The following is a 27,377-nucleotide window of genomic DNA, read 5'->3' as shown; positions in this document are numbered from 1 at the left end:
ACCCACGCCTTATTCAAAGAAAACTATTTGTTTGGACTGAAGGTGCATCTGTGTGGTCTTGTGTGTTTCTGCCACTGATGAATCACAGATCCCTTGTTTATCAAAACTGTCTGAAACCGAAGTCCACTTTGCCCCCATCACTCCCTCTCTGTCTTCCTCTCGCCCATCTCTTCTTCTTCGTCATCTCTTTGCCCATTCACTCGCCCGCTCATCACCATCTTTTCATTGTTCTCCACCCACCATCTTACTTATTTTTGCTCTTACTTCACCCCCACACCCACAATCTGTCCCCTCTATCCACTCTCTTTTCCCTTCCTAACAATAACCTGTCTCCTCTCTGGCTCTCTCTCCTCAGTCTTTTCCTCCACCCACCTTCTTCTTCCAAGAGGCAACCTTTATTTTTGGCCTGTGGTGTGCATCTGTCATGTCCGTGCGTTTGCCATTAGCTGATCCTCTGGAGACAATAGTCGTTCTCGGTGTCTAAAGAGCTGTTATGACCAGACGAAGGATACAGGTCACGGCGGAGCAGCTTGTTCACGACAGTAACCAGGACTTTCTTGTATTGCTGACGCAGGAGGGAGTAGGCGAAGGGGTCAGACGCAGCCTTGCTGTATGTCAGGCACTTACTGATGATTCCCCAGTGGCGGTTGATGTCCACGAAAGGTAGAAGTTCGGCCAACCTGAAGGGGGTGGCAGCAGAAACATAACTAAGCAAAGTACATTTTATTCAAAGGTGCAGCTTTTTTTTAAATGTTATTGTGAGTAGTTAAGACTGAAACTATTAGGGGCTTTATAAACCTGAGATTTGTGTTTTATTTCATTGGGAATATTTGGTAAACAGGCCTCACACCTCGACACACGGCATCATTAAATACTGCAAAAATTACTGCTCCTCTAAGTTCAGGTTTTAAGTGAAAATTTGTGAGACACCTGAAGTTGCTGCGATTAAAACAAGATTTCAAATGATTAACAAAAAGAAAGAAATCAAGTGAAATCCAGTAGACAGTATTTAGCTTTGTGGCCACACACAAATCCCAACTCAGAAAACAAAAATGTCATTTTGAATCTTCCATTACGTGTAGATAAAAAGGAAACATAAACCAATGTGGTAAATGTATACGGTGTGCTTACATCTCAAATTGTCTATAGAGCTGGATCAGTTCAACACTGGCAGGCTGACAGGCTGATACAACAGGGCAGAAGGTGTTTAGGTTTTTCATATCAAAAGGAGAATCCATTAAAAATTTGAATAACACTAGGGAGGGCCTAATGGGTGAGCCCCTTCACATCCCAGGAATCTACCCACACTCCTTAAAGTATTTCCAAAGCAGGTAATCTTATGAAATAAAAACAACAGAAGCATATGCGTACCATATGTTATTAATCATAACTACATGTTTCATCTGTCACTCAGGATACTTCCGGTAGGTGTGCATGATCAGGAGGTTCCTCAAATCACTCAGACACGTTTTCCCTGTTAATGAGTCTTCACATTGTCCCTCTCATATGTGCACACACCACAAATGTCATGTTGATGGATCATCACCACATCTGGCTGACAACTGTTTTGTGGTCCCCTGGAGCATTTCCTTTATTCTCTGAAACCACTTTTTTTTTGTCTGCACTGCGCATATTGTCCTACATTACTGTATTTGTATTTCAGCAGAAGCAGCATGGCAAAGCGCTGACAGCTACCTAATGAGCCCTCTCATGGTTCAGAGACATTACAACAATTCAAAGTGTCAAGTAAAAATAAGCCGAGAGGACTGACTGTAATGTGAAAGTGGCTGCCAGGTGTTGGATTCATCGAATGTAGTAGTAGTAGTTTTATCTTTGTAATTGCTCAAACACTGTTATTACTAAAAAGTAGGCTAAATTAGTTTTCTGCATATATTTTGCAATAATTTGTTGCTTCCTATTAGTTCAGCTTACCTTGTGATGACATAAGGAGCAAAGCAGATGATGAATGAACCGATGAAGATGCTGATCTTCTTTGTGGCTCTCTGCTTTCTCCTCTTTTGCTCAGATAAACATCTTTGTTTCACACTGAAAACAGAAGATGTGTGAAACACAGTAATAAAGATGTGAATGTTAAACTATAAGGGCTGTGAGAAACCAGCTGAGAAAGGAGGGATGCACTAACTACCTTGGGTGAATGTCGACCAGCAGGAAAAGCGTCTGCATGGTGATAATGTCGATCCTCTTGCAGTGAAACCTGGCGACTTTTAACACCTTCAGGTAGGTGAAACACAAGATGAGAAGGGAGAGCATGAAACTAGTGGCGTGGAAAACGACCGTGAAGATTGTAAACTTAATCCTGTCGCTGTCCTCCTTGTTCGGCTGCAAGGTGCAAGACGCGTAGACGCTGCTGTAGTCGACCCAGGAGAAGAGCAGCGCGGTCAGGGAGAAGGTGAAGGAGTGGAGCCAGGAGTAGCACACCATGATCAGCGCGTCCTTGTAGCGCATTTTAGTGGAGTAACTGAGAGGGAAGACCACGGCTATCCATCGGTCTATGCTGAGAGCTGCCATGCTCAACATGGTGTTTGCGGTCAGGAAAGTCTCCAGGAAGCTCACTGTGTGGCAAACGCAATCCCCAAAAGGCTGCTGGTTCCTGATAATCCCCACCAAAGTGGCCGGCATGTTTAAAACAGTGATGAGGATGTTGCAGAAGGACAAGTTCATGGTGAAGACACCGGGCACCTGTCGGCGTATCTCGGTGCTGTGGACGAAGCATAACAGCACCAACAAGTTTGACAACAGCGAGACAACCGCGACCACGACGATGAACAAAGCGAAAATGATTTCAGCAAAGTCCATGTCTCACTCCAGAAAGTCCCCTCTCAGGGTTTCTGCGCCTGTTGTCGATAATAAAGCCAGAAAAACAACCATGGTCGCCCGTCTCTCATCTCTCCTGCAGCTTCCCCCAAATTTACTTCAATTAAATCCTCGTGCGTCCGCGCGCCGCCGTCCTCTCCAAGTTCCGCGAGCGCTGTCCAGCGTGCTGAAGCGAGCAGCCGCCGCCAGCATGTCTCCCCAACCTTACCGATGATTTCCCATCGACACCCGACAGGTGCAGCTCTGCGAAATGAAACAGGGCGTGTGTGGCATGTCTTTCAGCGGCTACGAGCCTTTAAACAGCGCGCAGGCGGCCCCCTCACCGGGCAGATACAGATCTGGGGACTGAGGAGGATCCCGGTGTAGAGCAGCATGTCCATTGAAGTCAACCATGAAGAAACACACCGGAACAACTTGTCCTGGTCACCAAACATCCAAAGTCACACCTTCTTTCCTACATACTGGGAGTATTTCTGTTAGACTTCCCATCTGCTGATGCGTTGTTTGGCTTCATTGCGCAAACTGGTGCGTAAATACAATCCGTCGTGAACAAGATATTCACACACGAGTGACTTGTATCGCCCGCATCTTGATCAAGTCCATGTGGATCTGCAGGGACAGGACCCGGACAAATCCAGAGATGCGCTCTCGGATAATTGGAGCCGCTTCTGGCGTGACTGAATGGCACCAGGTGCACACACGCTCCGGAGAGGCACGGGGCCAAACAGATCCTTTTCCTGAAATTAATTATTTATAGCCCCGCGGCTACTGTAGATCCAGTGTGTAGTATCATAATTTGTGTCTGGACTGCAAAAATACACAACAGGACTGCCATTTACGAGAGTGCTGCTGGAAGAATATGGCCTTTGGACTGTTGTGGTCAAGACCGCTGAAATCAATCTGACTTAGAGCAGAAACACTGTGCTCCTAGTGTGCAGATGGGAAACGCAAAGTGACGCATTTTTTTTTTACACGATTGTTGATCTGAAATTGTAGCAGGAAGGTTTTTACCTTCCGCGCACTGACAAATAGAACATTCAGTTTTTCTTCATTTTATTGGGGAATCAATCAGCAAAACGAGAAACACCTCCCCCTGCACACACAAGAAAGAAAATGTGCACAAACCTGACAAATTTGTGGCATATGAGCTTAAGGTCTAAGTGTTAAGTTCTTCTCCCCAAGTGGAAAATAAGGTGCAAAACACCTTTTCCACAAGCAAAAAAGGCACATGATTATGAAATATTCAGCTCTTACCCACACTACTCTGCTTTTCAATAAGACAAATGATAATTTAACCATTTACTATCACTCTGGCTGGTAAATTTTAGTTTCGAGGCTACTAATACGGCAGCAATAAATGTCTGTCATGCATTAATGAAGACCCACTAGTTCTCACTTCACCATAAGTCACTGAGTATGCAGTCATAAATGTTAAGCTGCTCTTCATAGAATATTTTTAGATGCTCTTCAAACCTTAAGTAGTGTATCTCCCGTGGCAGCCCTGATTTTGTCCCTATCAGTGTCCACTAAAAAGCATCAGTACAGGAGTTTTTAACCATTAATAAACTAATAGCTGCATATTCTAATGGTGCGGTACTAAAGCAGTAAACACAGTAAACGCTCCAACTCATAAGGCTTTATAAATTGAGTCTTGTTAGAAAGTATTTCCCAAAGGTGGAAACACCAGTTAAACCTACGTCAATGTCAACAACAGATTTTACAAATGACAGAATTAATTACAGCCACTAATAAAATAAAGCCTCTAGTTCCTACTTATAAACCCTCTTCAAAAGCTGGTCCCTCTGTTTCTTTTGTTTGGGTGTGTAGTTATTTCCATATACCTCCCTAAGGCATCAGTGTGGTGTAAAGAAAACCGCTTGCAAAACAAAGCAGGAAATTATAACCATCACTGTTTGTGTTAATTAATGGGATAAAAAACACTGAGCATTAAATCACTACCCAGACCAAATTGGAGGAAGACAGTGCAGCCAGTAACAGAAGCACACTTCAGCAATGTTAGCGCTCATTACTGAGTCATGCCTGATTGTGGAGAAGCCTGTGTAGACAGTGACTCACTGGGGTCAGACGCAGCCTCCAGGGGTTCTGGATTTCTTTTTTCATTTTCATTCGCTTCACACTCCCACTTATTATGAGGCTTGTTCTGGGCTTGTGCCTGAATCCCCATTTCCTCCAATTAAGCACACAGTTTTATTTATTTAAGAGTGATGCAGCATCAGAGAATTCACTTCATCCTAGAGCTCGCTTCCTCGCTCGCAGCCATCATAGCCGAGTATTTAAAGTGATTAGGTGAGTCATCATTAAATGTAGTTTAGGGAAACCCTGAGGAGAAATATCTATGGAGTGACTGCCTCTTAAAAGCATCACCATGAGAGAGGCTGATGAAAGTCTCTTTCACTGCATTCCAGCTGTAATGAGGGTACTACAGCACGGAGGATGTGCCAGTGTGTTTCTGGATGTGCGTTTTGCTGTGCATATGTTTGTGTGCAGGAGTCAGAAAGTCAGGGTGACAAAACCGCAGTGGGTGATGTCAGTCCCCTACAAACAAGTGATCAAATGCCTGGGAGAAAGCTACAGCTGGGCTCCTGGGAGGAAAGTGCAAAGCTATTTTTAGGCCTGATGGGGTGTCACCTCCAATATAACTCTCAGCGCCATGTATTACCTAACGGAGGTAGCAGAGCGAAACACTAAACACAGCTTTAAAGGCACAAATGAGACACCTTTTAGAGGATGCTTTTATGTGAGTTGAGTAAGCAGCAGTTTTAGGTATCCTCCAGAATGCCTCAAGGACCTAAAGCAATTTCACAAATTCATTTAAACACATGAAGAGCTGCTGATTACTAACAGCTTTTCACAGATAACTGAGTTAGACAGACTGGCCAACTGCAACTGTTTTTGTCCAACTACATCCAAAAACCTACTAAAGCTGGTTTATACGGTAACAAGAACAGAAAAAAAGGAGAGACACTGATTTCCAACTCTGAGTCAGGGCATAATGCACCAAATTGCAAGTGATTTTGAGTGAAATATACAAGAAAATCCTCAAATAAAATAAACATAACACATCAAATTTACAACAATTTCAATTTCATGCAGGTTGATCTGTTACCAATGACTGAACTGTTTTTATTCTACTGGATCCTTTTAAAAACACTTCATGTTTTATAGATTATAATTTTTCTGAAATAATATAGATTAAATTACACTTGGTAAATATTGAAACATATTATGTTCTGTATGGCTGTCTTAATTGCAATAAACAACAAACAGTAAATATCTAACACAATGTTGGCAGGCGGTACAATTATGTTTTAATAACATTTTTGGTGGTTTAACTTAACTTACTTTTCTAAGGACAGCTGCTGAGCAGTCACACGGCTCAGTCTTCTTTCTCCATGCTTGTCTTTAACTTCACCTTTTGGAACCTACATGCAAAAAACTCCATCAGAGAAACATAGGTAGGTTGTAGTAATGTTATGTAATTGTTCCCATGTATTATTGTTGCATGGCCAGAAGATACTAACTCAATCCACAGCTCAGATATGATAACTGTAGCTAACTATTGCACGGCATCATACAAACGGGACAAGCTCAAGACACATATGTGGAGCTTTTTATTTTATTTATTTTACCATCCAACTTATGATACCACAGTTCCTTAATTATATCCACAACTTGAAAAGACTCACCTGGAACTCTCACACGCTGTCAACATCAAGTCTGGATGCTGTGTCACATGACGAGGGTCAAAGGGCATCACTCCATCTTGACTATCCAAAGAAGACTAGTAAAAGTTTTGATGACATGGGGATTTAAGTGGATCTATGTGTAACAATTATTTGCCACTTTATGCAGCCAAAACAGCAGGAGTAAAACATTTTTTCCTACAGAGGGGCAGGTCGGCCAATTAGGGCAAATGGGCTGTTGCCTGGGGCAACTTTATCCCAGCCTTGTGCACGGCCTTGGCTATAGCCTACCTATCTAATTATAGATGGGGAAACATCAGACCCGTCAGATTGTTTTGTCTGGTACATGTGTGTTATTGTCAAACCTAAATCAAACCAGCGGTGCTCAGTGCACAAACAGAGCAACACAGCGAATGTTGTGTTTTTGCAGCGACAGTAACACACTGCGAGGAAAATGGATCTTTGTGGGCACCTCACAAAGATCCACACTGCTAACACACTGCTCTGAAAGCTTTCAACTGACCACTGCTCTTACGTAACTGCCCCTGACCTTCATACAAACCAACATCCTGATCACCTTTAAGGCAGCAAGAGAAGTGCCTTACATGGTGAGAACATAGTGTGATCTCAGAGACATCACCCCATGGGTCTCCAGGTACCTGGAATGAGCACTTGGTGCTTGTTCCTGCAATGCACATTTAATTCAATCCCTTTGCAGCGTCCCCATGCATGTCTTGTCTCAGTCACAACACAGGATACAGTAGTGGGTAACATGATGCTTTGTGGAATAAAGAGTCTGAAGCAGGACTCACATCCTTACTCCTCAAAACTGCCCAAGGTGTTTTGCATGTTTTAGCCAAACTAACTATCCTTTGCCTTCTGTGATCTTTTTATTGCAGATTTGCAGTGAGCATGAGATCAACACATTGTGGTTACTTGAAGCCTGATCTCATTATTTCCTATGAATATGATTACAGCACAACAAATATATTGTGTTCTTTTAGTCCAAAGAAAATCACACACTGTCACACTAAATAACTTGTACATCACAGGCCTAATGATGTGCAAACTACTCCAGTGACTTCAAATATTGTGCAGAGCTTCAGTTTTCAAAATATATTATTTAGTCACCAAAAATAGAGTCTGATAATAGACTGAAGTTCAAACCTTCCTAAGACAGATATTTCCTGCTCTGCCTTGTACATTTTTACCTTCACCTGGTGCTGCCTGCTGGGAAGTAGCCAGTGAGGATAAAAAGGCCTGACAGCTCAGGAATGACAGCTCAGGATTCTGTTTACATGGTTCGCTGTGCTGTGACAGATGGGCCTCCTCCACACTTCTCGATGTATGAGACCATACCTGCAGCATGGCACAGAAACAAAACTCAGCTCAAGCATCTGCCATGTGTGTGTTTATTTGCTATGGTGTGACCTGTGATGACAGCTGATGGCATGCATTTGCAGTGTGTGTGTGCGTGTGTGTGTGTGTGTGTGTGTGTGTGTGAAATGTTGCACATTTAGAAGAAACCGAGAACTATAAAAATTTAAACCTGTTGCTCTCATCTCGTACTCACAAATATGAATTATCAAGCTGTCCTGGTGAGCTCCTCTTGCTCCTCTGTTGTTTCTCCTGCACAACCCAATATAAGCTCATTAGGAGAATATACTCTACATCATAAAGCAGCCTCTATTTCAGCTAATACGCTGTGGTGAGTGAGTTCTTATATGATTGTGAAGTATTACTTTAAAACAGGGGGGAATAGAAGCCTCTTCATTGTGTTTGCCAGACATCTGATGTGATATGTTATTGAAAACTGAGGCCCGGCACGGCTGTATAGGAAAACAAAAGGAAACTGAAATAGCTTTCGCGAGTACTGTGCAGCTGCCACAGGTAAAGCAGGAAGACGTGTTGAGTCATGTTCCCATAGCAACACCTCAGCCTGAGACGTTATCGCACCATCTCTGGCAGCACATGCTCTCGATGTGGATGTAAATGTCATTTACACGGGGGTTGTTATTGTCATGCATGATTATGAAGCCTCTGTAATTTGCTGCCTTTTGAAATCACACATTCAAAGAAGTATGTGAAAACTGCGGTATCCATGCAACAAGATGGCTTTGCGACAGCATTTGAAGGCTTAACTAAAAACGTTCATGGTCCTTTGTCATCTGTTGCATAACCGAACAGTCTCTCCCACCTTCCGATAGCCCCTGTTTTATCGGACCTGCAAACAGAATGGTTTGGTTCCCTACAGGTGTCCAGAGCACTGTCAAACCCTCTGCTTTGCTCACGATGAGCCCGCTTTTATGTGGAGGTCTAAAAGAGGGGTAGGGAGATAGCAGGGGTGAAGAAGAAGCATAAATAGATTGCTTTGACCCAACAAGGACAAACCACATAAAGTCACATTTGAAAGGACTCCTTTAGTGTTTTATTAATGACCCTGTAGGACATGTCCTGTCTATTTATTGATTTCTTCATCAATCCTTTCACACAGTCAGAGACTGACTTTGGGAAGCTTTGAAATATATCACACAGGCTTCATGGATGCTTTGCAAAAGAGAAAGGGAAGAATGGTGCAAGAGCTTAGTCTTATAACAAACTGCTGACTCAGTATTTGAATTGGATTGAAACAGCATTCCTGTGATTAGGAGCACGGGGTCACAGACATGTTTTTATTGCAGAAGGTTCATGACCACAGACTCGGAGCATCCAGAGGGTGATAAAACCAGGAAAACCATCTTATTTGGCAGCAGCTGCTCTTGTGGGGAGAACCACTGTAACCTGAGTCTGAGTGGAACAGATTGACAGTGAGCCACTAAGCACATTGAGCAGGGACACAGCATTTATTATCATTAGGCGACAGGAGCGCTTTGAAGCCAGCCAGGACTCCAGTGGGCAGACAGCGCAGGCCAGCAGGCCTGTGATGGAGCACTGTAGCTATAAAACATGCAGACACACTGGTGGAGAAAACACTGCTTAACAAGCCTTATATGGGAGAGGGCGTCTTTGAACAGCCCGGGCTTTTAGGAATGATGTCGTGCAGATATCACAATTGCTTTCTAAGATGTCCTGTACCTCTAAATATTTAAGGCTACAGTACGCTTGAAGTTGCAATATATTCTGGGAAATTACTGTCCCATAATTTATCTTGCTCTTTCAACTCTCACAGCATAAGTTCAGACAGGAGGTTTTTCCTGATTATCAAAGGCACTTTATCATCAATGTGCATCAGCCCTGAAGCTACAAATCCATGAGGCTGCTTTGGTGTTTCCTCCACGCTCACTGAAACTACTAGAGATCTATAATTTGATCTGCAGATTCCCCTGCACTCCAGCCCTTAGCCATAGTAAACACACACAGTGTAAGCACTGACTCACTTCTCTCCAACTCTGTTTTCTTCGACCTCACCGCACATGAACACCGACCGATATCTAACTCGCCCTTAAGCTACAGCCTTAAGGAAGACGCCCCCAGAACAGGCTGTATCCAAAGACATCTGCTTTAAGCATCCTTCAAAGCATCTTTCAAACTTGGATGCTGTCAAAGGTGTGGACTGCAATACAGTGACTCATGCTAAATGAGCCGCATGGGTCAGGAGAGTAGCTGTGCACACCCTGAGCCTGGACAGACACTTTACACTGTCATTGGTTATTTATAAGGATTTCAAGTTTTCATAGTGTTAGCTTAAATACCTAAACTGGGTGTAAATGAGGACTGCACAGTGAAAACATGAAGATCAGACACTAAAGAAAAAATATCTACCATCATGCTCCCAGTGGGTGAGCTCCACAGCTCGGTGACCAGAGGTCCAAGTCAGTGGCTGTTTGTGTTGATGTGATGGCTCACGCTCAGGAACAGGAATTTCCCCTCACTCTCTGCTTTTTTTGTCTTTTTATCTTGGTACAAATATCTACGTCTTGAACTTGCGTCGACAGTTCACGCTGCCCTGGGCAAGCTTGTGCCGCCCAGTCTATTGATACTAGTCTGCGATTCCTCAGTGAAGAGCAGAAGGAGACATCAGCATTGAAATATTAGGAATGAAATATTTGGAGAGCTGTTTATTTTTGTTAATTTAATCTGAATAGTATTAAAACTGTACTGTATGTATTTGATAATACACACTGATCACAAATGGCCATATCTTGGATATTGTTTTAAAGTTCAGAGGTCAATCGCTTTTATGAAAATCTAAACACAGAGTGGAGCTCGTGGTGTGTGGGAGGTTTATTATTAATTCAGCAACATTTTGCACGAATCTGTAGGATTTAAGTGATTTAGCGGCTGTGAGCAGCCAATTAATCAATGTGTTGGCAAAGCCCCAGCTTCAGGTTTCACAGCCTGTGAGGACAGGATTGATGCTGCCACACTGGCAGATGTCATGACTTTTTTAGCTTGGTGCATGCAGTATTAACAAGTGTTACGTAACGCTAATCAGAGCAGTGAGGCTTTGAGAAATCTCCACACCAGCAAGCAATTTGTCTTTAATCTTTAATTAAGCATAAGGTGCAGCGTTTATTCATCCTTTCTCTGCGAGTGCTATTTTCAGCCAGCGTCGCCCACTCTGAGCCTCTCTGGGGAGGCAAAGGGAGTCTTTAAAAGCAAAAAGAGGCTCCCAGACATTCCCATCAAAGCATGATTGGACTGACAACAGCCTGAGCAGGTGCTTGTTTTGACTCTGGACATGCAGACTGGTTGAAATAATAAGAAATGTCTGCTATTTGTGCCTTTTTGGAATTGATCGCAAACGTACAGAGATTCTCAACGGATATGAGGCAGGTGGTTATTCAAGCAAACCATGACAGGAAGTCAATGTTCAATCTATTATGGTAGTCAGTGCTGCAGCATATTTAATAGTCCTACATGTCCACGTTTGATGATAATACTCTTAAAGACTGCAGTACCAAATATTTTAGGCCCATTTGACTGTAGAGCTTTACACAGCCTCTCTGATGTAAATATAGAGTTGCTGTAAACTATTTTATTATTAACCAATCTCTTTATTATTAGGCAAATAATTCATTTGACTACACTTTGTGTTCAATCAGGGGTGTGACCGCGGTTTGCCAGGAGACTTCTGGGTAATGCAGTGTCCTTTTCCAGCTAATATCAGACAGACTAAGAGTAGCTGTGGTCCAATAGGCTCAGCTGCTTTTGTGCCATCTGGGTCACCTCGGCCCGTCGCCCATGGTAACGATCTGCCTCTATGGTAACCCCCATTTTCACTTCACTTCAGAGCTGCTGAGCTGCTCTAACGTTGGCCAGATGCATTTTCTTTTTCCACTTTAACAAGTTTTTAAAGGCGAGTTGCTCACTCCACTGATGCTCAGCAGGTCACACTAACAACTACAGGCAGATGTAGTGTTGCAGTCAGAACCCAGATAGATGGATTTTTTTCCCATGACAATAATTCTTATGGAAACCTGTAGTTTTTATCGATTTTCTAGAAGTGTGAAAATGGTTATTACAATATCCCTTTTTTTCCTTTATAGGACTTCATTTTTTTCTGTCTTACCTGTTATCCTCCGGGGTTTTGATGATCTTTTAATTTAGAGAAAATGTGGAGGGTGTTTTACTCGTCTCCTCAGGATTGAGGCCAAGTCTCTTTCTGGCTCAGTTAGAGAATAACTGTGTCAGTTTGTGTGGCGTGATTATTGGTTGCCTGTGTCACAAAACATTTGAGCTGGAAAGAACTATGACCTATAAAATCTGACTAAAAACAATCATGAAAACAAAACCACACTTCATTCTGTTGAGTTTAGTGCTTTGTTTAACAGATGGAGCCATGCTCATCACACAGCATGAAAAAATATATTGATTTGGATGTGATCAGCAGTGTGGGAGGTACAGACCAGGAGAGGGGGAACTCACATGTGTATTTTGTGTAGGGCATAGTTTTAGATCAACATCTCATCAAACATTAATGCGGTGGATTGGCTCCCAGGTGGCAACGTCAAGTAAAAATATCCTGAGATGCTGTGGCTTTAATTTGAGTAACCGTGACGGGTTTATCACCACCAGGAATCTCTTGCAGAGGAAATCTCTCAGTTAAGATTTCAAATGAGAGATAAAGTCGTAATTATGGAGGTTTATATTTGCAGGAAAGCATAAACCGTGTTCTAATTTTAACTCCATGCAAATCTGAGTGAATTGGGCAGATGCCATGGCTCGGCCCACGTGTATTTCCAGCTCTGTGTTCAGAAGAAGCACCATCCACGCTTGGCAGCTCTCCACTGGTGATGGCACGATGCTAAACTTTCTGAATTTCAAATGAAGCACATGCTGAATAGTGAAATGTCAAACAGAAATGTTTTCAAACAAACCTCATTCCTCTCGCTCTCTGCTGGCACAGAGGACAGTTCACACAACTGCAGAGCCGAACAACCTTATCTCTGAGGTCGAGGCACCAGGTGTCAGAGGAGGTGAAGGGTAATCTCCTGCAGGTACAGTAAAACACTGCCAGCGGCAAAGTACACACACAGAAAAAGCTATTTTCTGTGGCCATCCGCTTGTCAGCTTAGGAAAATTGATCAGTGAGAATATAATCCAGGAGAGAATTTAAGTCCTGTTACGAACTCACAGGAGCTTTTTTCCAGTAAATTACGAAAAAGTTAGAAAAGGGTCATATGAGTTTTTTAATGAAGCCAAAGGGAAAAACGACTGACCTGAGTTCAGTTCACTCCAGCATCTTTCAGCTCATTGTTTTGGTTTCATGGCCACAGCTTCAGCGTTTTGGTTCTGTCATCAACCTCATTCTCAGCAGAAGTACTGAAAACAGTGAAAGCAAAAAAAAAAAAGACCATTTAGATCAACCAACAATACATTGAACTTACTCTTTATGAACAGCAAAAAACAAACAAAAAAACAATGACAATGAACAATGATGAATAAAAATAAACCACCCCAGCAAAGCAAAAAAAAAAAACAAAAAAAACTGGTGTGTAAAAGAACATCTCCTGTATTTCAGCACATTAATACATGTGGTATCACCACATCAAATCAGCCAGTGACTCATTCATATCACGTTTATAAAAGCAGGTCACAGTCATCCAGGATGAGTAAGCTGTTCTTCTACAAGGCGACTTAGTCACACAAGCCATTCAGTATTCATGGGGCGATACTGAATACTAATGGCGCAGCTCTGCAAATAATATCAGACGGTACAGGCATAAGGCTGAAGATCCCTGGGTTTTCTATGGCCCCGTTGTGGATTCACAATGATAAACAGGCATTTCTCCATGTGCTGTAAAGTAACAGTCCTCACCTGTGATAAAAAACCTGTTCATGACACATCCTGGATGCTACTATTGCAGAGTGTAGGTGCAGCAACAGGCCTAGTGAACAGTCACCTGAGGAAAAAGTGAATAGTTTAGAATAAAAATCTTCTGGTTCAAAGACCACACAGAGATACTGACAGAAAATTCTCTAGTGCAATAAACCAGATCTCCAGAAAACTCACTAATAAAGCTGAGGAAACAAACAAACAAAAGAATTAATCACAGTGACAGCTGTCAGAGAGCGAATCCTACATGGCAGAGAATGCCTTACGTCCAAAATAATGTCTTGGAGACACTGCATTACACCAAGCCCCATGGTGCCACAATGAATAAAGCATGAGGGGGAAACAGGGAAAGTTGTTGGCTTAGGGAAACAGATGCAGCCACTTCTCCCTGACCTAGATTTCAAGTATGGAGAGTCATTTTGTCTGTCTTCCAATGAGCTTCTCTCTGTCCTTCTTTTGATTTCAGCATCTGCCTTTCTTTCCTGTGGATGTATGAGACAGACATGTCCAGTGCACGGACAGCACAAAATAACTGTAAAAAAGTTAGTTTCTTTAGTTGTACAGAAACCATGAACCTGAAGTAGCAGTATCAGATACTGAGTAAGATGGAAAGAGTTTGTTTACATAGTTCACATGAATCACATAGTTTTCATCTGGAACAGCACCAGGATCTGCAGTGGTGGTGAAACACTCTACAGTCTCCTGTCTTACTGGTTTTTAAGGCGTAAATACTGAATAGACCAACTCATCGTCCGTCATCACAGGCTGCAGACCGATGACGTTTCTTTTAATCCTGTTTACAGTGAGAAACAATTCTGCATTTTACAGGAATGAAGCAAACATTTCAGTCGGACAGAGTATATATCTTTATACCCTAAGACTCTGTACAGTACTGCATTTTAATATGCATTACATGCTGCCTTGTTTGGCCAACTTAAGCTGCATAAATAAATAAATAAAACAAGACTTGGCACTTAAAGTATCAATATTTTAGGTATCAGTCAGCTCAACCTGAGAACAACTCACCACAGTAATGTAAAATCCACTATTTAAAGTTGTTATTTCAATGACTATTATCCAGAATTTCCTGGTATCACATATTGTTTTTGGCACAATGATGCATTCTTCAGATGGGTCAGCAGCAGACCTCCTGTGATGTGTTAATGTAAAGGCCGACAGCAGGGAGAGGGTGGGGTGGAGGAGATCATTCTGCCTGCTCTGGTCTCCAGGGCAGCGGGGCGAGGCACACATAAACACAGTCGTAATGATGACTTATTGGGCAGTGTTCAGAAAGGCCTGAGGTCAATAGGTCATGACAGGAGCTGTTGCAAGTGTGTGTGTGTGTTGTGCAGGCAGGTGAGCACCTCCACTTCTGCCATGCTCGTTAGCAGTTAAATGTAGGACAGCAGGTCGATCGGATCGCGTGATTTCCACAGACCAGCAGCAGCAGGAGAATTTTCATGAATTGATTTCCTCCAGGAGACGTAATGACGTGTGTGTGTGTGTGTGTGTGTGTGTGTAGGTGGTTGATTTAAACACGTCATTAAAACCCACACATAGCTGTGCACGTTACAACTGCACACTGCATGTCCAAACACAACCACACTCACTCCGGTGCCGCTTATGCCCATCACAGCTGGAACATCATTTATGTCTAAATGGCTATTATCTTTCAGTTGTCATGATCACAGAGAAAACTATTACAGCTTTCTTTGCTGCTGTATGTCATCCCAGGGTTGGACCTGTACTGTACTGACTGATTAAATATATGCACATTTCATCAACATTCAACAACTGAGCTCCAGGGGATAATAATATGTAACTAACCTCAGGATGTCCCTTTAATAAACTACAGTGCAGTCACTATCATGAGATATTTTAAATGGAGACCGTAAATATAAATGACAGCAGTCAAGATTACAACAGTGTCGTAAATCACAACTAAAAGTCAAAATTCAGACTGTGAGAAAACAAAACATAAACATAGTCAGTGACAGAATATATTCACTTAGAATTTGCCTTATGACTTAATTAGTTAGTTACAGCTGAAAAAAAAAATCTATTTTGTAAATTAAACTGATATAAGTCATAAGAGTAAAATATTGAAACACAGCACTTTGTAAGACGACTTTTGGTTTCGGTAAATTGGGACCAAATGATGAAAATGTACATATATATACACGTATATTACTACAAAGTTAAACTGTATTTAAACTGTATTCCTTATGCTCCAGTGGTCTGATTGTCTGTCACATAAATAAACAAACCCCGGGGGAGGCTCTTCTCATGGCTGCAGCCCCTGGGTGGGCCTTACTGTCGCTGACATTTGAGCCGCAGGATGATGGCAAACTGTGTCAGAGAGACACAGCACCCGTGCACAGGGGACGGCATGCTGCTCACCCCTTAACTCCTGCCAACAAATAATTCATACTGTTAACATTTACTTTGTTCAAACGCTGTCCGCTTTTTATCCACCGCCCTGTCTGTGAACCTCAAAGTGCCTGTCTGAGGTGAATTAAATGTCAAGCGCAGAGGTAAATACTGTCCATATACAGAGGCATTTAAAGAGAAAGAAAAGTTTGAAAAATACTCAGCAAAAAGTGGTTAAAGAAAATCAACAACAGATTTCAACATGTCGATAAATCTGATGTAGTCTGAGATCCACTTTATTATGCAGTAGGTACTGAACCAATTTCTGAACTTCACATGAGTCCAGGTCTTAAATGAATAAAAAGAAAGACAAGAGGATCTTTTGAAATGAAATTTCAGCAGATCACATTACCCTGAGGTGTCAGCGAGTTCCTACAGTAAAATCTAAAGCTGCAGCAGGAAACACCAAATTTTGGCTGCTGCACACAAAAGAAAGAGGACACTGAAATTTCAAGACCTCAATTCCCAGAAATGATGTAACGTCGCACCAATAAAACTCACAGCACTTCGACCCAAACTTTTTCCACTGTGTGGCTGGAGGAGTGGACGTGGGGAGTTCGACTAATGTACAGGCCATGCACTTAAAAAAACAAGTTACTGAGGCTCATTTAGTGTCAGAAACAATTTTAAACGAAACTAATAAAAAAAATAAATGAGGTCAAATGAAGAGTTCAGGAGGAATGATCCAATCATGAAGCATCGTTCTTCATCTTCTTCAGTGGTCTGGTCGAAGGTCGGAGGTCTGCGAGTCCATGAGCGAAGCCACAGTGTTCAGTCTGCAAAGGGCAGCCCTGAGGGTGGTGGGTGTGGAACCAGCAGGGGCGAGTTTTCAGTGCACCCGGGGCAACAGGTTTCCTTTTGGCATCTGCCCTGGAAGGTTTCCTTTCTCGCCAGTCTCTTATACACACTTGCCCTCCTTCCACTGAAAGAGAAGAAAAGACAGTGGGATACAAGACCTCTTCAAAATAAGGTGCTCCTTTCAAGTGTTACAAATAAATCTCCTCCTGTCGAGCATCCAAAGATGAGGGCTTATTTCAGGGATCCAGGGTTCCAGAAGTAAATAAGCTGCTCATTTTCTGCATGAAATAGACAGGGGAAACTCTCCTGCTAGAATCATCAGTACAAAAGCTAAGTAGCTCTGTTATAAAATATAACACTTTTACAGGGAGCGAATGAAATTTCATGCCTTTATTAGACTGGAGACAGAAGGGAAATAACAGGAAATGAGGGGAGATTGCGATGAGAGATACTGAGAGAGCGACACACAACAAAAGCCCCTGGTGAGAACAAGCAGGGGACACTGCTGCTAACAGTCATACCCCAAACCCCAGGCCATATAAGGTAAAGGAGGGTTTACAAGGGTGTAGTTCAACTACCTCTGAAAACTTGGTGGTTGTTCTTTAGCAGTGTCTGAAGGCCTCCACACTCCTTTTTCAGGCGCTGCAGGGTTTCCTGCTGCAACAGCCCGGCGACCTCGCTCACAGAGAGAGTGCCTGAGGAGCAGAGGAGGGGAAGAGAGGGATGAAAGGTAAGAGCGACAAAGCAGCAGGAGGAGATCTATCAATGTTACATTCATCAATATATTACCACAATGCTGTAGGCATGCAAAGAAATTATTTTTAGCCGCCATTATGAAAGAAGCCTGGCTGGCCATACAGCAGGATGGCTCGAGTCGATGTCACCAGTTGTATTGAGGCAGCCAGACTTAAGAGTAGATCAATGCTATATACAGAACATTTTACAAGGAGAGACACAAAAAAACACCTCAGTCACTGTTTCTGTGTGTTAGTTAAGGCTGTGAAGTGTGCACAATAAAAGCGGCTCCAACAAGCTGTCAGAGCAACCAGCATGCATTGCACCGCTGCATCTCACACCAGGCGTTTGAGAGCGTGACTTGCTGTCGTCACTCCCCCACCGGGACAGTAATTTTAGATACCCAAGTGCAAAAAAAACAGAAAAAGGCATATGGAAATACATAAAGTCCTAAGCTCTGACTTTAGCAAATCGTAAGCAGATAAATGACGTGCTCACAGCAACCTCGTCTGCCTCGCTTTCATTAGATTTACGGTATTTCTGTCTTTGCCCTTTTTTTCCCAAAAGAGAATTGAATCAGGGCTGACCTTTGGTTTGTACAAATGACAATCTTCCCCCTTTTTTCTCTGACATATTGGAGTGGACACACCACAGGATTTCTAATGCACCTTTGTGCTGTTTCCTAACAACATTTGACCTAAATCTGCAGACATCTCAATGTGTGCTTCATTATACATAACACAAAAATCTTTAGTGCCACTTCAGGCAAACCCTGCTGGCTCAGAGATCAGAGGATATGGGAGGCTTTCGTTTTGAAATTTATTGTATTTGTCTCTGATCTAAATTCTGTTTCTCAAAGAATTAACAGTGTAAATTCAGCTTTAGTTTATTTTTTTTCAGCTCTCTAAAGACGGCCACTGAAATACTTCAAATAACATATTGTCCACACAAAATACATCCCAAATTAAGCTGGTCAAAATGCTGAGTAAATCCCTAAAATAAGCCACACACTCCCACATTCGCAGACACTTGCACAGCCAAACACAGTCCTGCACTGCTGAGTGTGAAACTGGGCAGACTGCCGTCCTACGGCCCAGACGCCGGGGAGATCCAGGCCTTAATAGAATATCAATACACTGGTTAGAGCTGCCCTTTACTGCCTACAATGTTAATGAGGATTAATGGGAAAAGGCCAGTATTGACAGAGTAGACCCTGCCTGGATGAGGACCAGCAGTAGACGGTTATTAATGGCTCAGCCTGACGTACAGTTGGACTTGTTTAAGGTTGAAGGCACCCCATGGAAAAGATGGCCAGAGATCAATGGCATGTTGCAGAGGATTGTTTTTGCTGCCTAAGCCAATTTAGAGTCAGACTGAGCTCTAGAACTGTAATGAATAAAACATACTGCAGCTGTAATATAAGATCAGTGAACACGCTCTAATAATAATAATAATCAGGACAAATATTTCACTTGTACTAGATTCTCAAATGTTTGCTGGTTTTAGGTCTTATGTGATAGTAAAATTAAAAGCAGTGGTTTTTGGACTGTGAACAGGTGAGCTTGTAACTGTACTGGGCATTCTTCACTATTTTACAACAGGCAACACCTTAAATTATAATTAGATGATTTAAATTATAAACTATAACCTGTCAAAATGATCACCCTTGTTAATCAGGGGCTCCGTGGTGTGAATGTAGCAGTACATTTTTGTTTACAGGGATAACATAACAGCTGAGGTCCAATCATGTGTAGAAGTGAAGGGTTGTGCAGTTTAAAAGTTTAAACCAGCAGTGCAGATCATGATGATGACGATGACGATGACGATGATGATGATGGGGAGTAAAGTGTGATAGGAGCCTCCACCCATTAACAACAAAACTCACTCTCAGCCACTCCCTCTTCTATGTCCTGGCACAATGTGTGCACCCTGGAGCAGCATAGAGAACATTTCCTTCAGATACTGTCTATATTTTAGACACATCTCCGAAAACATACTGATTTGAGATTTAGTGTTGCAGAAAGTACAGCTATGTGTTAGAGCTACTTTCGTTCTCAGCATGGTTACATAACTACAGGAGCTCAGTCAGCAGTACAGCATGCACGAGTTAGTAACTTGACTCAAGGCTACAACAGCGGGATTCACACATCTCACATGCAAACTGCTTAAAACAGCAGCAAACTATACAGTGCTCTAACTTCAGAGCACAGATGTCATGATATATTTAGAAGTAGACAAAGCTTCCAGTACCCAAACAATGGCTGTGAATCAGAAGAAGCTTTCAGTGCCAGCTTGGATACTGCAGTCCTTAAAACTGAAGGTTCAAATTCCCATTTCCACTCGGTTAAGAAATGTACATATCCAATTTTAATCCAATCTGGTCTTTTATTACACTGGATAAACCAGTTTGCTCCTGTTAGTTCATGATCTAAATTGTGATTTCAACATCTGTTGCAATGAGAGAGCACACTCAGGAGCAAAGGAGAAATAAATATGTTCAGCAAAATGTGGCCTTACACCAGAGCCAGGAAGCTACCTAACCAAATTCCTACTTTAGCATCATTTCAGTATCAAAAATGAATAGATTATAATATCAATGGCCCCCTTACTTGTTGAAGATGCATTAAAAATGAAGAGAAACTGAATCTCAAATACCTTATGATGACTCTGAGTCCCTCCTGGATCTATTCAATATCAGCTGGCTTAGCCCGAATTTACCCTTTGTTCTTACACAGCAGATAACTGGTAGGAATACTTCAATACAAATGCATACTCATGCATAAATCATACATGGTGGTGCATTATTCATCCAGTCATCTCTGTGCAGAGTTACAGTCTCCCTTTATTTGCTCTGCCTCATATTTTCAATGTCTAATTCCAGCACTGACACCCTGATAGACAATTAGCAGCCTTCATCTCAGAATCTCATTCATATTGTGCGTGTGCGTGTGTGTGTGTGTGTTGCAGCGGGAGTTCAGAGGAGTTGACAAAGGTAATGCGTGGGCAGTGGGTGAGTGCAACGCTGTGTATACGTGTGTATACGTGTGTATACGTGTGTGTGTGTGTGTGTGTGTGATGTGGGTGCTGGCCCACTCCGCACTGTGTGGTGCATGAGGTGGCTGACGGAAGGTGAGACACAGAGTTCAAAGAGGCTTTGCTCTGTGCCACGAAGGCCCAAATTATAAAACTATTCCTTTAAGAGTCAGACTTTCTGATATCTGTGTTTGGCATGTAATTTAGATTAAGACACACAAATCAATCATTTCTGTTAAAACTGACTTAAATTTGTACATTTATTACAAAAGTATCATGTGTATTTATTAAGTATTGTGCTGGTATTAAGTTAATCATTTTTACAATATAAAAATAAACAACTGTAAAGTTAATAAATGGAGGCATGTACAACCAGTCAGCCTGAAAACCCTTTTTGCTTTTTCTCAACTTCACTGCTCCTACAGATGCTGATCTCTTCCTTTGTAAAGCAGCTGTGTGGATATAATAAGATTGTCTCATCACACTTCGCAGACAAAGCATCCTACAGTGGATTTAATCTGGACCATCTGGATCATCACTTCAGTAGCACCTCACGTCCACAGAGATTTGTGGGATTTGTTTATCTCGGATGTTTTGTGGCTGCTGTCATGTTGCGGCTTACCTCCTTGGTTCCAGTCACTGAAGGACCCCCCGCCGTCTTTCTCAGTCATTCCCAGAAGAACGTTAGCAACGTGCAGCACAACACCGTCAACCAAGTCCCGGGGGAGAGTGCCGCAGTTTCTAACCACCTCCACACTGTCACGGGGCTGGAACCCGGCTCCCCAGCTGCTCTCAGGGGTCCTGACACTGTATCCGTCCATGTGGCAACTGCCCCCATCATTTCTGATGTCTGACCCCTGGACTGGGACCCCACGGCTGGTCTGGCGGCTCCGGATGTATTGAGTTCTGCGTTGCTCTGCCTCAGCCTCATCAGATATCTGGTAATTTCTTGACTTTCCTACCAGGCACACCTGCAGGAAGAACAGCAGAATGTCAGGACGACTCCCATGGGTGCTGGGGCCTGAAAACTGTGAAAGCAGAAACTCAAACTAGAAATGCCAACATTTAATTTAAAAAAAAAAAAGTTACAAACTGGTTACAACAGATCCCATACATTAAAAGCCCTGCTGAAACACTACTACTTGTTTTTTTTATCTGACAATGTGCATTGTAATTAATTAATGGCTACCAGGTATGAAAAAAAAAAAAGTCCCTCTGGGGACAATAAAGCCTTGATTTCTTTCTGTCCATCTATAGTGAGGCTCAGGTGCAGATAAAGCAGAGATGCACAGCTGTGTCTGCTGAAAGAGCAGAAGACATTTTCTGATGTAATGGCTCCCTGAAAGACTAAATATTCATGGAATCTGCTTTGTGGCAGAGTCAGAGTGAAAAAGGTAAAAAAAAAAGTAGTTATGGAAAAGAGACGCCAACAAAATGTAAACAATAAAATACAGGGATAAGGAGTGAAGTGTGCCTACCCGCTTGGTGGATGGTATTCTCAGGCAGTCCTCTTCGGTGTTGAAGCCACTGACTTGGCTGACCTCCGTGATAAAATCAATATATTCCTTATACTGAGATTTCTTACACTGGCGCCTCTGGTATTTCCCATAGAAGTCGAAGAAACAACAGGGGAGGACGAAATAACGACACGAGTAAGACGACCTACAGTATGAGAGCCGACAGAAACAGATACTGCTCAAATTAAAAGAGTAAATGAATAGAAATGTGTCACTGAGTATATTCTGTCCTATCATGTTGAGCTCAGGGAAGACGCCTGTAAAACTCACATTATCAGATTTTCATTCTATAGGACGGAGCTGTAAGCATTATCAATGTCTGCTTCTTAAATTAAATTAAAGATTTGATCAACATTAAATAAATCTCACACTTAATTTCTATCAAAGAATGTATTTCAAACTAGAGAGAAGAAAATGAAATGGGGTGAATTTATGGAAGAGAAAATATTACACTTAAAGTACTGTATTAAATACAGTACTAGTAATATTCAATAAAGCAGTAGAACACTGTCAAGAATGGTGGGATTTTGTTTGTTTTGTTTTTCTTTTTTTTGAGTGATTTATGGCTCTTTTACTCTGAATATGAAGGAAAATACTGAAGCGCTGAGTAAATTTTTACTGAGCCAAAGAAAGTGAAGATTATTTATCTGCAGGAGTAACCGCGCTGTGTTTTTTCACTCCTTTTGTTCATATAAGTGTTTTTCCATCTGTTTTTGAGTTTCTGAAACTATTCAACAGGAAACAACAATCCATTACAAAAGATCATCCACGGTGGCGTCCGAGGAAAAACAGATTTCTCAGGCTCAATGTCGCCATCACGTGGTTGTGGGAATAAACACTAGTCAAGTGACAGGGAGCAAAAACACGCACATATTCACACATCCCCCCTCTGCCCATAATGTGATTCCAAATTAGAGACATCAGCTGGCACTTGAGCTGCTGTGTGAGATTGTGTCTGCTGATGACTCGCCTGGCTGCTATAACGGGAATCCACGGTGTGAGCTCGTCTGAGTGGTTCCCAATCAGCCAGTCTGTTCCCGGGAATAAGCAGCTCTCACTGGGAGTAATTGCCTTTTCCTGAAATAGCAAAGACCCAAAATCACTTCATGGAAATTACCTAAAAACGAAAACTTTTTATTCTCTAATAACTTCTAGATGATATCGACACCTATCAATGTGACATATGCTAAGAAAAAAAAAATATGTGTGATTGTGTCGATTTAACTTCTTTCTAAGCTGAGGGAATCTGAAACACATTTTTCTTCTTCAAAGGATCAAGATAAAACAAATCCAGCTAAGAGGACAGTGAGTACTGAGTACGCTGCCTCTGGAGGCCCAGAAGGATTGGTGTGCTACGACCACTCCACCAAAACCAGTCAATAATAGATGACCAGAAATGGAAGCAGTCGGCAGCTTGTTGTTAAATGCATGACCGATGACAGCAGGCAGATAGAAGTGTTTTAAAGTTGTGTGTATGTCTCCATGAATCTGAGCATGAGAAATGAATCTCATTAAAGCACAAACACATGTAAATAAGGTTGTTCACTAAACAACGGTCCAAACAAGTCCATTTATCAGCCAGTTCACCAATCCGACCACTTTAAAAGGGAAAACTATCTTCGCTCTGATCAAAGTATAAAGTGGTAATTCCAGTGAGGGGGCAGACACCTACGTCATGTGATAAAGACATCCCCCGTTCCACGTGAAAGGATAATAACACTAATTAAAACCTGAATATGCTCACAATTAGTGCGCCACCTTCATGCTGGGATTACTCACCTCGAGCAGAGTCTGGGCCCCGTACATGTCCCAGATCTTCCTCCTACGAACATCGATGCCCTTTCCATGATGCTGCAACACAAGATGGCGTGACAGTCAGCGGCAAATCACCCTCAGCCGCGTTCACGCTGTGATGACCAACTGCTGTGTGCAATTTCATTTACACCTGGCCCAGTGCGTGACGGCTGATTAAGGCCACACTGTGGTCGAATCAGGACACTCAGAGACATGACCGACCAGCCCCACGTCACTGATTAAGCTGCCAGGGAAGGTGACGTGAAAGACCTGTGGTTCTGAGTGGGCTGGTGTTGAACAACAGGCAGTTTATCTGGATTATATAGGCCAGTTCATTCAGCAGCAGTTGAACACATTGTTATTCATTTCTAATCCAGAAAAAAGAACTTTATGGTTATGACATCTTTTAAAGAAATCGCCTATAAATAAGAAACACCCTGAATTTGTCAAGGACCTAACGTACCCCTTCGTTGGTCAGTATGTGAACCAGGAGGCCGTTTCCACAGCCAAGGTCCACGAAGGACTGTCTGGATGTCAGATCCTTCTCTGCTCGCTCCTCAGCCCACAGCACCTGCACAGTGCCAGACACCACTACTACTAAAACCCCATTTACACCTGCATGTAATTCACACATCAATCCAGACCCAATCCAACAAACAGGTTTCAACCCACCAGGAGATACGTAGCAATAGCAACGTCCTCAAAGACAAACTTCTCAGGATCTGTCACTTCAGGCCAAACCTAGAACACACGTCACAAACACTATTCATATATCAACATGTTGAGATTTACATTATATACAGTAAAAGATACACAGTCCAGCCTCAGAGCGTCCACCCTCCTCACCTTGACCATGGCCTTGTACTTGTCCTTCAGCTGCTGGTACGTGAGGCTGTACTTGTCCACCGGCAGCAGAGACAAGGTGCTCCTGAACTCGCTGCTCTTGCACTCGGTGGCCCAACGCACCAGTTTGGGCAGCAGGTCTGAGAGCAGCCAGGGCAGCTTTGGGTACGCCACGCCATCGGAGAACCATGCATCCGGAGTCAAGCCGTGCAGCTCCAAGGCCCTGCAGACGAAGCCAGAGTCACAGAAAATGCTGCTGCAGACTTGACTATTTTACTGCAAAACATTTTTCATTTTTCTGCATGTCTCAGCTTTCGTTTGCAAACACAGAGTCAAACACATCAGCATGGGGAGAAAAGGTGCATGTAGTATTATCACACTATGGTTTTGGCCTCACCATTCCTCACAGTCCACACTGCAGAGCTGAATCTGATAAATATTGCCTTTCTTCAGAGACACACGACCTTCTGCATCTTCCTCAAATGGAAGAAACGTCACCTGTTGTCTGCCAAAGTCTAAAGGAGACACAGAAATGAATCCAAACTGTTTGGTGGATCCTGTCATTCAAGTCCAGTCCTTACCTTTGAGTGTAACCTCTTTATGCAGGATTCCCCCATAGCAGCTCACTTTAGGGATGAATGTTCTGACACTGGAGGACCAGGGCTTGTCCTTTCCGTGTGTCTGTGAATCCCTGCACGTCAGGAAGGACAAAACATCAGGACCAGAGTCCAGCAGGACCCGCAGATCCTCCCAGTCCACATCTTCACTGCGGGTCTCCTTAACGCCACAAAGACGCTTGTTCAAGACGTGAGGTTTCTTTATCCACACATCTAGAGCCGCCCAAAAGCCCTCAGGAAGAGTCTGGCAACCCCCTGGAAACTTTATGTCGAAGACTTTGGGCATAATCGGACTTCAGGGACGAGCCATGTGCCCCAAACGAGAATTAACTTCCGGAAACGTTTCTTTTATTATGTTAAAGATGAATGTAAAAACAGATTCTCTGGCTTCAAATAGCTTGTAAAAACATAAAAGCGTATCTATGTTAGAAAATGAAATATGTTGTCGCAGTACGATGACGTTACAAAAGGCGACCACACAAGCGATATTACGTCAAGCAGTCGAGGGGGGGCGCTGTTAGTTTTTGGAGACAATCAGCTGCCAATTTCAGTGACATTTATAAAATATTACAAACAGGCGAAAAAAAACATATTTGTAATATTTGTGGTTATTGTTTGTGGGTTTTTTTTGTTTGTTTTTTTAAGAGGAGTGTTTGTTTTTTTGTTGTTGTTGTTTTGTTGTTTTTTGCGATGACTATTTTCATGGCTAAGTAGCAAAAAAAAAAAAAAAGAAGCGTCCATTTACAGAAACTGTTTCAAATGACCAATCAGTTTCTTCTCTTCTGACTGTCTGTTGACTTATGACCTTTCTTGGAAGCGATGCAAACTGCTGAATCAGCCCTTTGTCCATCTGTAATTTTTCACATTTCCATTTCCTTTTCCTGTAAGTGATCATGGCACTTGATCACAGAGTGAATACAACCCATCCCTGAGGCAGCACTGGGTCAAATAGCATTTCATGCATATGTGTGTGTGTGTGTGTGTGTGTGTGTGAGTGACTGTAAAAACAATCCCATTTCCCTCTGTCCTAACTCTAACCCAGATAAACAAGATAAACAGAAACCTGGATGCTGTTAGAATAATGTGTTAATCTGAATAATTTGATTTTTCATGTTCCATGTAGACCAGGTCCATATACACTCCATATCTCATATATGACTAAAGACCAGGATATAAGTACATATTTAAACAAAACACCATCCATTTGCATCTTGATGTCCAATAACTGAAGTCTAAAAGAAGTGGAAACAGATCTCCACACCGATTCAGTTTGCCAGGACCTTTGAATGGCTGCTCCACAGTGATCTATTGCGTGAGCTGAGTAAATCCGGCGGGCGGGGAGGTGCAACTGTGGGTGGTAATGTGCCACGAAGTGCAAAGTGCAGGCTGGCCCTGTACTGTGCTGCCTGGCTTGCATTCAAATGAACGGCCACGTGGGAGACTAAAAAATCCTGTCAAACCTGCTCAGCAAGAAGCAGGTACGAAGGAAAGAAAGACACACACACGTGAAAAACAAATTGAGTTTCTTTATTTGACTCATTGCTCATGGTGAGTTTCATCTGAGTCTAAACACAAGAATGAAACAAGGTCAATAGAGGGAGAAATTGCATTGTTTACTGTAGTAGTTCGCACATCAGGCATGACTAATAGGAACTTTGTGCTAAATTCATCATTGTTGCAGTGAAAGACATGTTAAAATTCCTCTGATCAACTAAAGTCACTAACAAATTAATTAGTTACTGTTTTAAACTTGTAGGTAAGTTGGTCTGCATTTAACTAAACTAATGCAGTG

The 27,377-nt window shown here is 42.5% G+C and overlaps 2 protein-coding genes across 3 annotated transcripts; both read right to left on the bottom strand.

Moving 5' to 3' along the window:
• Positions 1 to 442: 442 nt before the first annotated feature.
• gpr78b (G protein-coupled receptor 78b) lies at positions 443 to 2,817 on the bottom strand. Its single transcript, XM_026298544.1, has 3 exons — positions 2,147 to 2,817; positions 1,933 to 2,046; positions 443 to 680 (listed from the first exon to the last, which is right to left on the bottom strand). The coding sequence occupies exons 1-3, from the start codon at positions 2,815 to 2,817 to the stop codon at positions 443 to 445; spliced, it is 1,023 nt and encodes a 340-aa protein (XP_026154329.1).
• An 11,917-nt stretch (positions 2,818 to 14,734) lies between these two features.
• On the bottom strand, positions 14,735 to 26,052 carry trmt44 (tRNA methyltransferase 44 homolog). 2 transcript variants are annotated; one of them, XM_026298930.1, is made up of 11 exons: positions 25,550 to 26,052; positions 25,366 to 25,483; positions 24,972 to 25,191; positions 24,798 to 24,866; positions 24,589 to 24,696; positions 24,111 to 24,182; positions 23,302 to 23,408; positions 22,293 to 22,476; positions 21,437 to 21,785; positions 17,625 to 17,741; positions 14,737 to 17,170 (listed from the first exon to the last, which is right to left on the bottom strand). In XM_026298930.1, exons 1-11 carry the CDS (start codon positions 25,869 to 25,871, stop codon positions 16,938 to 16,940), a joined length of 1,899 nt encoding a protein of 632 aa, XP_026154715.1. In that variant the 5' UTR covers positions 25,872 to 26,052; the 3' UTR covers positions 14,737 to 16,937. The 2 variants fall into 2 exon arrangements, with proteins under 2 accessions (XP_026154717.1, XP_026154715.1); XM_026298932.1 differs by lacking the exon at positions 24,589 to 24,696 and having other exon boundaries at positions 14,735 to 17,170.
• Between the last annotated feature and the right edge of the window lie 1,325 nt (positions 26,053 to 27,377).

Source organism: Mastacembelus armatus, chromosome 18, assembly GCF_900324485.2.
Source record: "Mastacembelus armatus chromosome 18, fMasArm1.2, whole genome shotgun sequence".
In the NCBI taxonomy this organism is placed as follows: domain Eukaryota; kingdom Metazoa; phylum Chordata; class Actinopteri; order Synbranchiformes; family Mastacembelidae; genus Mastacembelus; species Mastacembelus armatus.
This window is presented reverse-complemented; position numbering and strand designations above follow the sequence as displayed.

What these genes read in the sequence shown, in the direction of transcription:
- trmt44 (XM_026298930.1), bottom strand. Translation starts at nt 25,871, where the DNA reads ATGCCCAAAGTCTTCGACATAAAGTTTCCAGGGGGTTGCCAGACTCTT. An exon ending in TAAAGAGGTTACACTCAAAG is followed by an intron (nt 25,484 to 25,549) that starts GTAAGGACTGGA and finishes TGTCTCCTTTAG; the next exon opens with ACTTTGGCAGACAACAGGTG. An exon ending in ACATACTGACCAACGAAGGG is followed by an intron (nt 24,183 to 24,588) that starts GTACGTTAGGTC and finishes CTTGTGTTGCAG; the next exon opens with CATCATGGAAAGGGCATCGA.
- gpr78b (XM_026298544.1), bottom strand. Translation starts at nt 2,817, where the DNA reads ATGGACTTTGCTGAAATCATTTTCGCTTTGTTCATCGTCGTGGTCGCG. An exon ending in CTGGTCGACATTCACCCAAG is followed by an intron (nt 2,047 to 2,146) that starts GTAGTTAGTGCA and finishes TTCTGTTTTCAG; the next exon opens with TGTGAAACAAAGATGTTTAT. An exon ending in GCTCCTTATGTCATCACAAG is followed by an intron (nt 681 to 1,932) that starts GTAAGCTGAACT and finishes CACCCCCTTCAG; the next exon opens with GTTGGCCGAACTTCTACCTT.